The sequence below is a fragment of the Mesitornis unicolor genome, unplaced genomic scaffold, assembly GCF_000695765.1.
Source record: "Mesitornis unicolor isolate BGI_N332 unplaced genomic scaffold, ASM69576v1 scaffold38521, whole genome shotgun sequence".
In the NCBI taxonomy this organism is placed as follows: Eukaryota; Metazoa; Chordata; class Aves; order Mesitornithiformes; family Mesitornithidae; genus Mesitornis; species Mesitornis unicolor.
This window is the reverse complement of record NW_010163788.1, coordinates 6,392-21,343: the sequence shown is the minus strand read 5'-3', so window position 1 is coordinate 21,343 and position 14,952 is coordinate 6,392. Positions and strand designations below refer to the sequence as shown.

General features: G+C 35.0%; 1 protein-coding gene across 1 annotated transcript in view; it reads right to left on the bottom strand.

The window, feature by feature from the left end:
- Positions 1-298: 298 nt before the first annotated feature.
- Positions 299-14,952, bottom strand: part of LOC104548153 (transmembrane and TPR repeat-containing protein 3) — a gene marked incomplete at its 3' end in the record, with an annotated part of 15,039 nt that continues 385 nt past the window's right edge. Inside the window, exons 2-7 of the mRNA XM_010194091.1 lie at positions 13,245-13,463; positions 9,040-9,139; positions 8,223-8,338; positions 6,424-6,596; positions 5,351-5,603; positions 299-447 (exon numbers count right to left, since the gene is read on the bottom strand). Of these exons, the coding sequence (XP_010192393.1) occupies positions 299-447; positions 5,351-5,603; positions 6,424-6,596; positions 8,223-8,338; positions 9,040-9,139; positions 13,245-13,463 (1,010 nt within the window). The remainder of the gene's footprint in view (positions 448-5,350; positions 5,604-6,423; positions 6,597-8,222; positions 8,339-9,039; positions 9,140-13,244; positions 13,464-14,952) is intronic.

Here is a 14,952-nt window from a genome sequence, read left to right as displayed (position 1 = left end):
ATGTGCATACATGTATGTGTGTATATATACATATATTTTAAATAAATGTTATAATATTCTCAGAATAATCCACTGATCTCCCAAGAACTTCCTTGCTGTCATTTGTTCCCACAACTGCCAAACAGTTCCTTGGTCATTACTCTGCGTTCATCAAGAATTTGAAACAGAGTAGGAGCTATAACATAAGAAATTAACATTGGTAAAAGCTCTACTGGGAAAGTTTGCCATTATAAATATGATTACCTTTTATGAAATTAAGAGAGATGAGTTAAACCAGTCATAGGTAACACTACCTTACCTTTTATTTGATAATTTCTTCCATCCGTGTGCTACTAAAATGCAGAATCCCATGCTTGGAACATACAACACTCGTTCTGCTACTACAAATCCAACAGGAAAAAAGAGGTTTGATGCAGGAATGAATGGCAGCACTATTAAGCAGAGTGCCTAGAAAAGAAATGCAAATAAATTAGTAATCAAGACTAGGCAGTGACAAACTGTACCCAAGAAACAAATTACAAAGTAATTATAGCAAAAAAATCCCAGTAAAAGAGACACACAGTAGATCTTTGGGGTTTTGGTTGGGTTTTATTTTCTTATAAACATTAATATCTGTTTTACATTGATACCACTCTGAACATCGCAAGTTTTAACCTGCAAATGACACCATTCCCTACTTAAGGGCCTACAAGTTTATTTGCTGTATTTGCTTTTCTATACTACAGAAGAGAGCAGCAGTATGACAAAAGACTAGGATCAAAGGATCAAATTCAAAACAGCATTTTAATAAGAGCTCCACATACAAAAACAAGAGCCTGCAAACCTTGGACATTATCTTTTATAACACCTACAAACTTGTATGAGCTTACATGATGTATAAAGTTATTTTTACAATAGAATGAAGTTCATTTTTAGTTACTTTAAAAAATGTTCTTTCCCATGTTAAAACAGTTAACAAATCCAGTTTGAAAGTCAATCTAGAACTTTATATAAAAATGCAACACTGATTTAAAACTTCAAGTAAGATTTTAGCTTATATTTCAACAGGTCAAGAATATGCATATGGATCATTAACACAGCTCAGCTGATCCACAACAATTCATTAAGCTACACAAAAACAAACACAACTGAGGCCTGAAGAAATCACAAACACAATATAGAGTATATGTTGGTTACTTGCGGACAAAATTTACTTTAATGTCACTTCATATTCCTCTTGTTTTCTCCTTTATATTTTTATAGTACATGCTTCTTATAGAACACCAACCATTCTGTAAAAGTAAAAGCCTCAACACAGAGCTCTAATAGTTTTTTGTAATCCACTCTGAAACGCAGGACTCATCATGCTACCCCCAAGCAAGCCCCTTACCAGTTTTTAATTTAGTTATAGAAAATGCCTTCACACTTTTGGTGGTGGATTATGGGAAGTGAGGGCATTCTGTGTTTCATTCTGATTTGAAAAGCCAAACACATTTGTGAATAAAAAAACAAAGGCACGAAAGCACTCTTGAAGTGTGCTTAAGCAAAAAATGTGCTGTTTTGCAAATGGTTTTATTGCAATGTGAATAAACTGTATTTAGCTTTATAATGTAGGTAAGGCTTGTACATAGGCTTAAATGAATTATTTTATTAAATATTCTGATAAACTGATTTGAAGAAGTTACCTTTTAAGATTTTAAAAAAAATATTGGTTTATATTATTGATCAAAAAATTCAGTTTGTTTTGTTTGTTTGTTTTTAATAAGGCCATTGGTCCTACAGCCCCACAAAGTCAACATACAAATAGTGAAAGCAAATTCTTTCCAACGTTTGAGTGGAAAGGATTCTGCAGTTGATATAGGAAGTGCTTGGTCTCCACTGAGAGCTTATGATCTAGGCATAATAAAAAGGTTTCTGCATTTTCTGCTCTGTGCAATTCTTCTGATGACAAGTATTACACAATGTTTAGCTGAACTACTCTTTAGATACTTTTGCCTCTCCTTAGTACACTGTTCTTCAAATACAGTTTTTTAGGCAACAGACTCAAAGCCCTAGTACAGATAAAAATGCATTCTTTTCTATTATTTTATTCTTTTTATCATAGTCTTTCGGGAGATGAAGAGGATCTATTCAAAAAATATCCTGGTCGGGACAACTGAAAAAAAAAAAAAAAGACAAAAAACTTTAAAGTATGAAACAAGAAAAAACCAGTATGACAAAATTCTAAAATATGACCATAAGCTATAATGAGTATCTGAACTGCTAAATAACCAGTCAAAAGTTCAGAAGGAAACATTTCAAAGCCTGAGCGAGCTGTGAGCACAGGGAGTAGAGAAATAACTATTGTTAAATTTAGAAGCACTGATGTCTCAACACGACACCTAAAAGTGTTACAAACTTGCTCTAAGAAGCCTAAGGATACCCGCTGGTTCCTGACATCTGCATAGTAACAAGTCAGCAAAGTTTGCAGCTGAGTAGCGTGGAATGCTGTCTTACCAGAAGGGAAGTAAAGCACTCTCGAATGGGACACTTATAGCAGATATCAAAAGATACTAAAAAGTTTCTGTTACATTTTGCCAACCAACAAAGGAAAGTCTATACCTAAGAAATTCCATGAACAAACAAGGACTAAGATGACAGCTGGATTCTGAAACCTACTGAAAAACCACCAAAGTAATTCTAGACCAGTACTACTCTTAGTGCTCAACATTTTCAGTATGTACACTGTAACTGATGTATAAAGGTCCTTTAGATCTGACAGTTAAGTTATCTGACTGTTCACAGAGATAAAGTATACAGAAAATACAAGATAATTTAACTGCTTATACACTGTTTCCAGGGCATGTCCTGGAATAATTGATTAAGCAGCGTAAGGGCATCAACCTGCCAAAGCACATGTTCTGATTTATAATATACAATCCAATTTTTTGCTAGTTTAATATGATCAACTAGTAAAAAAAACCCCAAAACAAAAACAACCCCCCATCAAAAAGCAAAACAAACAAACAAGAAACCTCACCCAAAAAAATTGTTTTGTCATCTCTCAGTCCTGTTATTTTGAAAATACAATTTCAGAACCTATGGCAAAAGTTAAAATAAGGCAAAATGAAACACAGTGTACCCACTTACCAGAGTTATTTTTCCTGAAGTTGGACTGGTATCAAACATATGAAAACCAACTGAAAATGAGCCCTTCAACTTTGCATCTTCTGTGTTCATCCTTTGAGACTGTGTTGGGGGAGAATTTTAGTCTGTCCACTGGCACTGAACCCCATGCATTCTATGAAGTGGGAGAAAGCATCCCTTCTTCTGCCTTGTCCCTCAAGCAGTACAGCACCAAATCCACATCAGCAAATACAGAAAGACATGTTCAGACACATTTGCGACTGCCCTTCTCTCTTCCATTTTGGATCCCTCACTTTTGCCTTTTTTTTTTTCATTCTTCAAAAGTCCACATGAATATCTTTGTATCTCCAGCAGGTCTAAAGTTGTACCTTTTCTGATCTCATAAACAAAAGTAACTTAAGACTTTTCCCTTAGGTCAGGCTTTCAGCATAACACCTCAGGGTCTCACTGAGGTACTGGAAGAGCCAAAATGTGCTAGAGGTTTGTAATGGCAGAAGCTCTTTACAAAGCGCTTTATTATCCCTTTGGAGTGGCACTCAAGAGTGAGAAACATCAAACAGTGCAGTCAACCATGGTACCAACTGTGATAAAGCAACCATTATACTAGTACTACGTGGCATGCATATGAATAGCACATAGAATTCATACCTGCCAGGGCAGTAGTTTATTTTGACCAGCACAAATTCAGGCTTTTACTGGCAGAACTGAGAACCAAGCATGGAAAAACGCTTTTTTTAAAACTAGTAATTCAACACAATTACCTGGAACATTGCCATAATCTGTGTAAATTGGTATCACTAAGTAAAGGTTCACTTTTTTCCTTTTAAAGATGGCACTATGATTTCTCTATTAAGTCAGATTAAGAAGTCAGACAAATTGTTCTCTCCCCTTCTCTCCCTTGGGAGTCTATTCAGTCTACATTAGGACATTAATGGCTTACTGGAAGGCAGAAATAGGCCTTGGCTTACAGTGTTGTTGCATGTTATAATACATAACAATTAATTTCTAATGTAAAATATTGCATTCTCATTTCCTAAGAAATTAGCTTCCAGGCACTTATCTGACAAAAATCAGAATTATACTGAAGGTTATAGACACAACATAGGTATATATTAAAGGAAAAAACTTTTGTTAAACAAGGATTAGACTGTATCAAGTGATATTGAGGCTTGCAGGATAGAGTGAACATCTCAGAAAGAACCTTCCTATAATAAACACTTAGAATAATAAAAACAAACAAAAAATACCCTCAAACAAAAACTAAATTACATACAACACTGTATGCTGATAATTCCATTAACCCTTTCCTCTTCTGAGCTTTACTGGGTAGGGAGTACCAGAAATGTAAGGTAAATAGAGCCTTAAAGTTCAGGAGATGTCCTATGAAAAGAAATGAACTACTCTCCACACACACTTCTACTGCTATCAGTGCACTGGAGAAAAATTGTTTCAGCTTATGTAAGAGGGGAGATTAAGATACTCCTTTACATTTTTTACGTGCTGTAAAAGGATAATTTTTTTTTTCCTGGGTATGCCACCTTGTACATTTGTTATATCAAAAACATATCTAAGTTGTTTTTCTTCACACATAGTTTTCAAATTCAGGACAAAAGGCTTCATCAGCAATACTACAGATAATTTTCTCAGATTTTCTAGTGAAACAAATTGCCTTGCTCCAGTGACAAGAAAAACCATATGAGTCAGAACTATAATATGTAAGGTCTCTTTCAATCCAAGTTTGTCAGCTGATTAGCAAAGAAATCCTTAGACTTAAGTTATGCATAAATATTCCCACCCATCTGAAACTTTTGTTGGCTGAGCTACATATTAAAGAAGTACATTAAAAGCACAACTACTGACATATAAATAAGGTAGACAGCTTGCAGGATGGAAATGCATTCTGATCCTTAAAATAAATATATTTAAGTTCTACTGAAAACTCCCATTTGCTAGTTGAGTTCTGAATACCTGAGAAAGTCTGCAATACAGTTTGCAAATACACAGCAAGGGGCACATTTACTCTCATCTCTTTTCTATTCTTCCCCATCTCATTCCTGACAGTCACAGAGCTAACTGCAGTTAAATGGTTTTGTGGCTAGAACAATTTTCCTCTTTTCTCATGTGTTCATTCTAGCCCAAAAGGAGATGCACGTAGCACACATCACAGTAGATTAGGCATGTGACTAAACAACCTGAGCCATTTCCACTCTTAAAGAAAAGGACAAAAACAATGCATCATTCATACCATCAATACAGTCTTGGAGGAATCCCCAGGATATCGGAGACTGAAGACAATCAAAGATCCCAGGAAGCAAAAGAAGGTAAGGGTGGCAACATTTCTAACATCTAACAAAGACTCCACAAGAGGAATAGTTCCCATTGTCCAGTCACAGCATAATTCTGAGGGGTTGAGAAGAAGCCAAGCATTTACAGGGAGGAGGTAGTTGAAAGTCAGCTGTCTTGCTGGGGAGGGACTAACAGCAGCTGGGTTATCAAACCTACGGCAAAAGAAAGGCGAAAAAAAGAGCTTTTAATGAAAAAAAAAAAGATATATTCTTGATGCACTTTGTGCTCAGAAACCAGCAAACTTTAGATTCATAGCTAGAACTACCAATTACAGGCATGTACAATATCCTAATCTTCCCGTACTTGTCAGGTGTGTATCTTGGGAACCATCCATGATGATTCATCTCAGTGTGGGATGGAGCCTCATCTAAGTTCAAGAAACTGGTTTGGGATATAATCAACATAAGTTTGAAGAAACAGAATGATTTACACCTAAAGTTGGATTCAGTGGTTTTTGTTCATGCTTTTAATAGTTTCCCTCACTATACAGGGAAAATATTAGATTCTTATACTTCTACATTGCTCACACGCTTTTAAGATAAACTTCAGTTTTTGAGTTCTAACATTATTCATATGCACTTATCTTCAAGCACTGTATAATACTTTATATAGAAGAGAAAAAAACTTATTAAGAGGTTTGGAGTATTCAGGCAAGATTTAAACAGATAGCCAATAAAAACATACTTTAACAATAAAACATTTAACTTCTGAATTACTGAGACACACAAACAATCTTAAGTTTTAAAAAAATAATGCCTGCTCAGACACCTCAATATTTTGGACATTCTTGTCAACAGGTACTGAAAGATACCATTTATCAATTTCACAAAAAAAGTAGTATTGTACAGTCATTGCTTACCAATATTAAAGCAAGATAAAAAAAACCACTTAGGTTGATGTATTTTGGCCATTTCATTCAGACCCCATTAAAGCCACATCTGTGTCTGTAAATAAGAGATGCTTTATTATTACCTTGTGAACACTGGAAGTTGAGACTGGATAACTTGGACTCTGACAACTACAAGCAGCAGCGTACTGAACATTAGGACTATGAGCTTCAACAGTGTTTGGAGCATAGAGAAAGGAATACTGCCCTTCCCTTGAAGAATCTGTACAGCTGTGTCCAACAACACTGGCAAGGTGTACTGCAAAAGAAAAAAAAGTGTCAATAATCAGACAGTGTACTCACTAATCCGTTAGATAAATATGAGCTACCTAATCTTCTTTTTTTTCCTCTCTCTCAGGTTTCTCTAAATGCCTGCTCCCAACAGTGACTTAACTCAGGTTCTTAAAGCTTTCATGACAACGCAAGAAGAAGTCCACCACTCTAATAAAAATTATTCTATTGTTAACACTATCATAGCAGAACTTGTATGCAAGTAGTTCTGCATTCTGCACTGACAGAGTTAAAAAAACTGTGCTGTCTTCAGAGACTTCTGTAACTCAATTATGACCATGAAATTTTTAGAATGATCAGCCCCTCTGAAAACTTCTCCTGTAAACAAAATTCCTTAGGAACAGTAGAAATACTTATTCACTCCCTGACTAGCCCTGAATTTCTATTTTATGTCTCTACTGCAGTAACCCATCTTTCCCTGCCTCATCAACATTATGATCTTACATACCCTAGCTTTCTCCCTGTGTAACTCTTTCCTTCTGTCTTCATGTCTTGTGCGGAGGATGATTTATTATTTCGCATATACTGGTTGACTGAACGACAGATATTGATCGGTTTCTGAGAACTGGTCAACTTTTATTCATGCTGTGCCCTCGGAATCTTTTCTACTCAACTGATTTACACAAACTTGTTAAATATGAATTAAATTGAGGATCAAAAGATACTAAAAAAATGGAAGAATGGATTGAAAAGTATGGTCATGTACTGGTGATTTCCCTAGAAATTCAGTTTGAAAATTATATGCTTATTTACTAGACTGGCAAAGGCAATAGTTACAAACACATGTATTTCTTCTGTAAGCACAAAAAATACAATTTTGGTATTCTGGCCTTGAATGTGTACCCCCAAGACAGACAATCTTTCGGCTTTTACTGGTGCAGTTTTTACAATAATATTTCTTCAAGTAATTAAGGAACAGTAAACTAGAAATTTTTCTTAAAATATGCCATCATATTTTTAAATTGCATATGGATTGCATATTAAAAAGCCAAGAATTATTTCACTGCAGGAACATCTTGCTTGTCTAAACAAAAATTACTATTAACTTAAAGACTTATCAATGCTTAAGATGAAACCTATAAGATTAGATATTAAAGGTGTTCTTAGAAAAACAAATTCATAGTACTACTGATTCAAATAAAATTACCCCGAAACATCTGGTTATTCATTAGAATGTGATGAAATGCATTTGTATATTATATACTCTCTATATTTTTAGTATAAGAATTAAAAGCACATAATCATACATCTTTATGCACCTCAGACTTTAATCAAGACATGCTAGTCTTTGCAGTTAACTAAAACCTTAGGTTTCCATTAAGACATGTCAATTCTTCACCAAACACATTTGGTAACATCTCTGTGCGGCATGTAAAGGACAACTTGGAAGTCACTGGATATCTTCACCATGAACCATGGATTCATAATGGAAACAGTAACTAAGTAAAAAAAAAAAAAATCTGAAAAATGTAACAGAACTAAAGAGTTAGCCTGAACTGATAAAAATCAGTGCTGAAATACGACACTTCAAAGTACTTGATATCTCATTACAGAATTCCTGAGAAGAAATCCAATTTATTTTTCAACAGCTTACCCCTTGAGCAATAAATACTTCATACACACAGCATATCCCCACCACTGTTATTCCTTGTTCTTTACACAGCGTTGCAACAGCTACTAGAAACACAGTTACCGCAATTGGAGTCCACACTGCAAATAAAGAAGACATTATAGAAAATGTTTCATCTTACAACAAAAAAAAATTTAATAAACTAAATTAACCTAAAAGGGGAAGACTTTAGCTTTTCAAGCTTGAACATGGTATGTCCTATAAACTTATTCAGTATGCCATTTGTTATTGAAGGGAAGACTATAAATTTTAATCTACAGAAAATAATAGGCATGTATTAGTTTAAAAACCTGCCTTCCTTAAATTGAAAAAGTTAAATGAAAGGCAAAAGACTAACCTATGATAGGAAAACAAAAAACCCCAACCTTTTCTAATTCACCAGAACACTTTTTCAAATGGACTGTTTTATAGGGAGTCCCGCATTTTCACAAGGTCAATTTGACTCTGGAAGATGCAAGCCTCCTACATCTCCACTGAAACTCTGCAGCTTACTTATGACTGACTGAGGCATCTCAGCATACATGTACTTACTTGCATTAATAGAACTCCGTGAAACCTACTCTAGGTGTTACAAAACGAAACAACTGAAAAAGTGTTTAAGTCTTGAAGAAAAAAAAAAAGGCAATTTATAACAGAAAGTACTATTACATGGGAATCTTGGGGCTAAAGGGTTCTTTTGTACACACTTGCTGAAAAACCAGTACATCCATATTATAATTTTAAGAGCTCTATTATCAGTGATACAGAAATTAGATTACATACATGTTTGTCAATGACTTACCAATTGTATTATCTGGCCCTTTAGATTTTGTATATGACAGAAAAGCAGCTAGAAAAAAGATAGATGATAGAAGCTCTGCTCTGCCCACAACTCCAGTTACCTGGAAAGAAAAAGAAGAAAAAACAAGATTAGTCTTCTAGTGACTATTCTAGCATTAGAATAGTGTATGATACACTATCCAATATGCATAAACAAGATCTGTAAACCAAGGGAAAAAAGAACAGTAAGGCTCCTTTCAGTTCAATCAGTACTCAATTCAAAAACAGTATGGTGGCTGATGTGCCCCTAAGTATCACCATTAACGAGACAACTGAGAAATACTGTACTTTCTTCTATCTTTAGTAATATCAGCCAAAAATAGCACTTGAGGCAGAATTTGGGCACAATAACAACTGCCTTTTTCACAATACTTGGAAGAAACTAGTTTTTATCAGTAGGAGCTTTAAGTGAAGCCTGACAAGGACTGCTGTACATATACATCCTGCAGACAGTGGCATACAGAAACTATGATAGATATTTTTGTTCATACCTTTCTGGCTGACTGAACAGATCTGAATCTGAAAGAAGCATTCCCTTAACTGGTGCTATGGCAGCTCTTAGCTGAGCAGTCAAGAGTTACAAATAAACTGAGAACAAGCTCTGTGCAACTGAGTTAATGAATGACTTGGGCTTTACTACACGTCTGGCAATTTTCTGAATGGTAATTTGGTTGGCAATATTAAAATTGCAGGTAGTGTCCCTTTTAGTAATGAGGCAGAAGAACAGATCTTATGAAAATTTGGAAAAGTGCTAAAATTCATAGGGCAGAAGGTTGTTTTGAAAACCTCAGTGAAATACAGATCAATTTCTATTTCATGAGGTGTTTTCAGAAAATGCTAAGGTGTAACCAACAAAGAGGAATAGAAGACAGGTCACTATGTTAATGATTACTGTACTAGCCACTGTGCTACCACGGTACGACTTAGGACTGCCTTTCTTCCTCATTTGTCCTCTTCTGTAAAGCCTAAGATTTAATTCAAAATTTTATGAGTAAGTTGGCTGAAAAATGGCATGCTACCCCAACGCAGACAGTCATATTTAGCTAAGGAAGCCTCAGAGCTCACCATTCAGTTATGATGATGCTGAAAACTGACTTTCAGCCATCCGGACTCAGCCAGAAGTTTTTACTGCTAGGTACATTCTTGGTCAAGAATGATTGATGAAGCACAGCATAAAAAGAGAAAATAACTCAATATCCAAGGTCATCGTGTAAAGAAAATATTCCAATCTGAATTGGAAATCATGCTCTGGTGCTTCCGTTGGGAGTAGTGTACATTTACTAAAGGACTTGCTGTATCATGCACAGACAAAGCTTGTTCCACAACTGATAGGACATGAGTTTGTGTTAACATTTCAGATAGTATACACGTGTCTGTATCCAAAATGTCTCGTTTCAAGGATTCCTGGTCTGGATCTCAAAAAACTGTCCAGCATTAAGATAGAATTGACAGTGAACTCTGTCTGGAGATCAGTTGAAAGAGATTAGTAAAGCAAGTGTGCTGGTGTTCCTCCACAGCCCCCTGCCAACAAAAGGAAGATGCTATTTCTGGATACAAAAGGGACTTTCGAGAGCAAACTGCAGCATTCACAACGTTAGCTGACATCCCCTAGCAGTAAAGGTGGTCAAAATGCCTTTGGCCAGAACATCAAAGCAGGTAGAAAGACTGAACTGAAATTCTAAAGACAAGGACAAATGAAACTATGATGCTGTTACTCAACCCATTTCCTCAAAAATTCTTCCTCAGAAAATGATATATCACCACTGCAAGAGTCCAGTGTCTTTCTGAAGTCAAGCAGAAAATTATTTTCTATTTATCCTGCTTTGCTAACTTTTCCAGGAAAAATCTATTTATCATAAGATAGGTAAAGGTGTGAAATGTTTATGTATTGCATATGCTGTTTCAAACTCTTGTGCACAGGAGTAGGAGACTAATTTGAAACAACACAAGTCAGACACATTTTAATTATAAAAGATACAAAAGGTACCAACAAATTATACAAAAACTGGGAATGAGACCTGTTTTGGAGTTTTCACTTAAGTCTGAATAGGTTAGTCAGCATCCAAGTCTCTGGTTCTAAAAGACAACTCATTATTACCTCCTCTTTTCCATGCACAGAAACTTCCAGTTGTTTTGCCTTTTATACATGTGCTCAAGTATCAAAATTCTCTTGATTGCATGTTCGAGAGAACTCTTGATGCAAACACCTGAAAGGCTAAAATGAACTATTTCTCAAAAGCTGAAAGCTCAAATTGAAAAAAATGGGGCGGGAGGAGGAAGAAAACCTCATAACTGATTATTCACTAAGTACCAAAGTACAACAGCAGGAGAATTCAATTACAATTGCACTTAAATCTTAGAGTCTCTAAGTGTTTTATGTATAGCACTAAGTTCTACCAATCATGTAACCTTAGAGTGCCCTCATGTGGCTACTATCACGGATTACACACTTGCTACCAATCATAACTGGACTTCATAATTTTGTCATACATTGCCTTCCACAATAAGCTTTCATTACACTGTTTTGTAGGATTTGTACAATACTTTTTGTTAATTCTGTTGCATAGTATTAAAAGCAACTGTGCTCCTCTTCTCTTGTACAGAAGCTAACAGTTCAAGCATGATAAAGAATCATCAATTTTTTTTACACAGTAACGTAATAAACTTACATAGGATGATCCAAGCCACAAACCACTATTGTAAGTCACCAGCAACTTGCTAATGCTGCTGTAAAGATACTACCATATTTACTACAAAGAGGCAAAGCCAAACTTTGAGATTTAAAGCATGTTTTCTCAAAGAAACAGAAACCCAAATGAAATTAACAAATTAATTTTTAATCCATATTCTACCTAAGATTTTAGGGGGGGTTGTGCTTTTGAGTATAAAAGCAAACAGAAATGCTTAACTGTTTAACTTATTTATAACATGCCACTAACAACCTCTAGGAAGGACATATTAGTAGCTCAAATAGCAGCATTTATAAACACCATGAACTTAATTCCTACAAAGATTTGCTCAAAACACACAGATACAGGCTACTGAATTGCTACTGACAGAGATGTGAGTCTTTAGAGAACGAGAGAAGTGAACTCTTCACCCAAACGTATCAGAACCAAAAAAAAAACCAACGTAAGGTAAGAGCAAACCCTTTTTATTTTCTCAGCATCAAAAGACATCCCCCCTCTCCTGAAAAATAAAACCCACATTAAAAAAAAATCCCCAAACAAACAAAACTAAAAATGGGATAACACCTCCAAAGAAGCACAAATGTTTAAACATTTTCAGTCTTCTGAAAATCAGCTAATACTGTAAGAAAAAAAAGTCTGAGAATGGGCTTTGCAACATGTGAACTAGAATCAAAGCAAGCAAATTTAAGTGGTGCAGAACTAACAGCAGAGAACTCCACGGATCTGCTTTATCATTCTTTCTGAAACAAATCTAATGAATGGCGATCACAAGACTCCATTTACTCCACAACACAGAAAGCCTGGTTGACCATTAAAAAATATATAGTCAGACAGCTTGTATAAATAATGCTTATATATGCTTTTATAGCAGTGAAAAACTCCTTCAGTATCAAAGGAAAGGTAAATTCTTATATCAGATATGTTAAAAAATGGAAGGTTCAAACAGAATGGCCCTAAGCTTGATGCAGCATATGAATAACAATCCTAGAAAAAGTGCTGCTAAGACAGATAGACGTAAAAGAAAGCTGACAGAACAGACTTGGTGATTAGCTAGAGGGGGTGCTTAGCAATTCTGGAAATTAATTAAGAGGTATTCATAGGATTTGCAAAATATGATACTAGATGAATCATTACAGAACATCAAGATCTGTGTAAGCTAAAGTAGCCATCATCATAAAAGCCAATGCTCACAGCAGAGACTTAAGTTATTTAACAACTAAATTAGTATTTATTTAAGTATTTTGCAGTAGCTGCATGGAATACCAAACCACTCTGAGCATTAAAATTTGTTACCTCTACAAGTAAAGTAAGTACAAGTAAAAGTAAAAGGTAAACAGGTAAAGTAAGTACAGGCAGAGTAAGTACAAGTAAGATCACATTTTTTAAAGTTACAATATATAAACAAATACAAAACGCATGAAATTTAGGGTTAATCTATACAGCTTGAACAAACTGAGCACATCACAGCTATACGTACCGCTTCAGTATGTATTGGGTGCACTGCAAAGAGCAAGCATGCCACTACGCTGCTCCTGTTATCCAGAAAAAGCTTGCAGACCTTGAGGAAGACTACACAAACCACCCCATGAAAGACCAGATTTAGGAAGTGGTAAGAAACTGCATTTAACTCGCTGAACAAGTAGTTCAAGCGAAACGTAAGAACTGTAAGGGGACGATAAGATTTATGACTTCTCTCCTAAAAGAAAATAAAAATATCAATTAGTCACCACCAACTTAGAGGAAATTTTAACTCAAAAATATCTTTCTAAAAATTTATGCATACACGATTCCCCCCTCTATTCTCAGGTATCTACCTTCAAAATAACATCCTGCGAATCAGTAATACTAAAAAAAGAAATAAAAAAATAATCTAGTGAATTAAATGAAAACTCAATTTAAAATTGAAATGTTAAACAGAGAAGTTAATTCTGACTATTTTTCCTACTTCCACATAGTTTTAATGTAGTATTCAAGTATTCTGATAACTCTCCCATTTCATGTTTTAGATCAGTATTTTTTAAAATAAAAATTTAGTGTGCTTAGCTAAATGTATTATCTACATATCATCAATATCCCTACATTGCTGGTTATTCCATTCATAAACCCTTTTAAAAAATACACTTAATACCATCTTCCTATTCCATGCATTTGCCAACCCACAGCCTGTTCATATTTTGCTGAATATGCCCATAAGACAAAGGAAGAAAATCTAAGAAAAAAACTGGAGGGTGTGTGTGTGTGTGTGTGTGTGTAAAACACAGAACCAAACTGCACATACAGACAAAAACACAATAGGAAAAAAGTTTTTTAAAAGCCATGATCAAATGAATCTGACTTCATTTACTTAAAATTAAGGTGACTTTCAGTTTGCTTTAGGTGCAAAATCAAAACTGAATGAGACAGCTTTCTGCCACTCCACATGGTTAGGGGGCTTGTTTTGGTTTGGTTTTTTTTTTTCTAGTAAAAACATGGTGAAAAATACTACCTGAAATTTTAGTTTAGGAACTAACTCACTCTCAATGTCTATAGGACTAAATGGCATCTGAAAAAGAGTCTGGAAGCTTTCATTACAGGGCTATATGAAAATTATGTATCAATGCCTATTTCTACAGCTAGCAACTAGTATCTCACAAGGAACTAACTCTGTATGTTATGCACATAAGAAAAGATTACAAGGCAGAATGCCTTGACAGGCAAAAAAAAAAAAAAATCTACGACTGTCGGAGAATTTTATTCTACTTGCTCAGTAATGGCACCATGTGTAACTTTCTAAATCTTTTAGCCATTGCCATTTAACAACGTTTACCAACAACTCTAATGCCAATGCAGGTTTTCAGAAAAAAAAACCCATAGCCACTCTACATGGGCTACAAATCAAAAACTCTGAATTCACATAAACATACCTACTAAAATAAATTTAATGGATTCAATAACCATTCTAAAACTCCTAGCTTTAGGAGTTAAAGCAAGCTTTCCTTGCTTAAGACTGTTATCTTTCCTTCCAGACTGCAATTAGAAATAAATACCACTGGTATGTCAACATCTAGCTTTCGCATGAAGACAAGGGAAAAGGGTCAGAGTTGTCCAATTTTGATACTGGAATGAGATAACATACAGCATCTTGAAGCATGATATATTACTTCATTTTCTTTGATTTCTTCAAGTTCTTTTATTGAACATAGGGA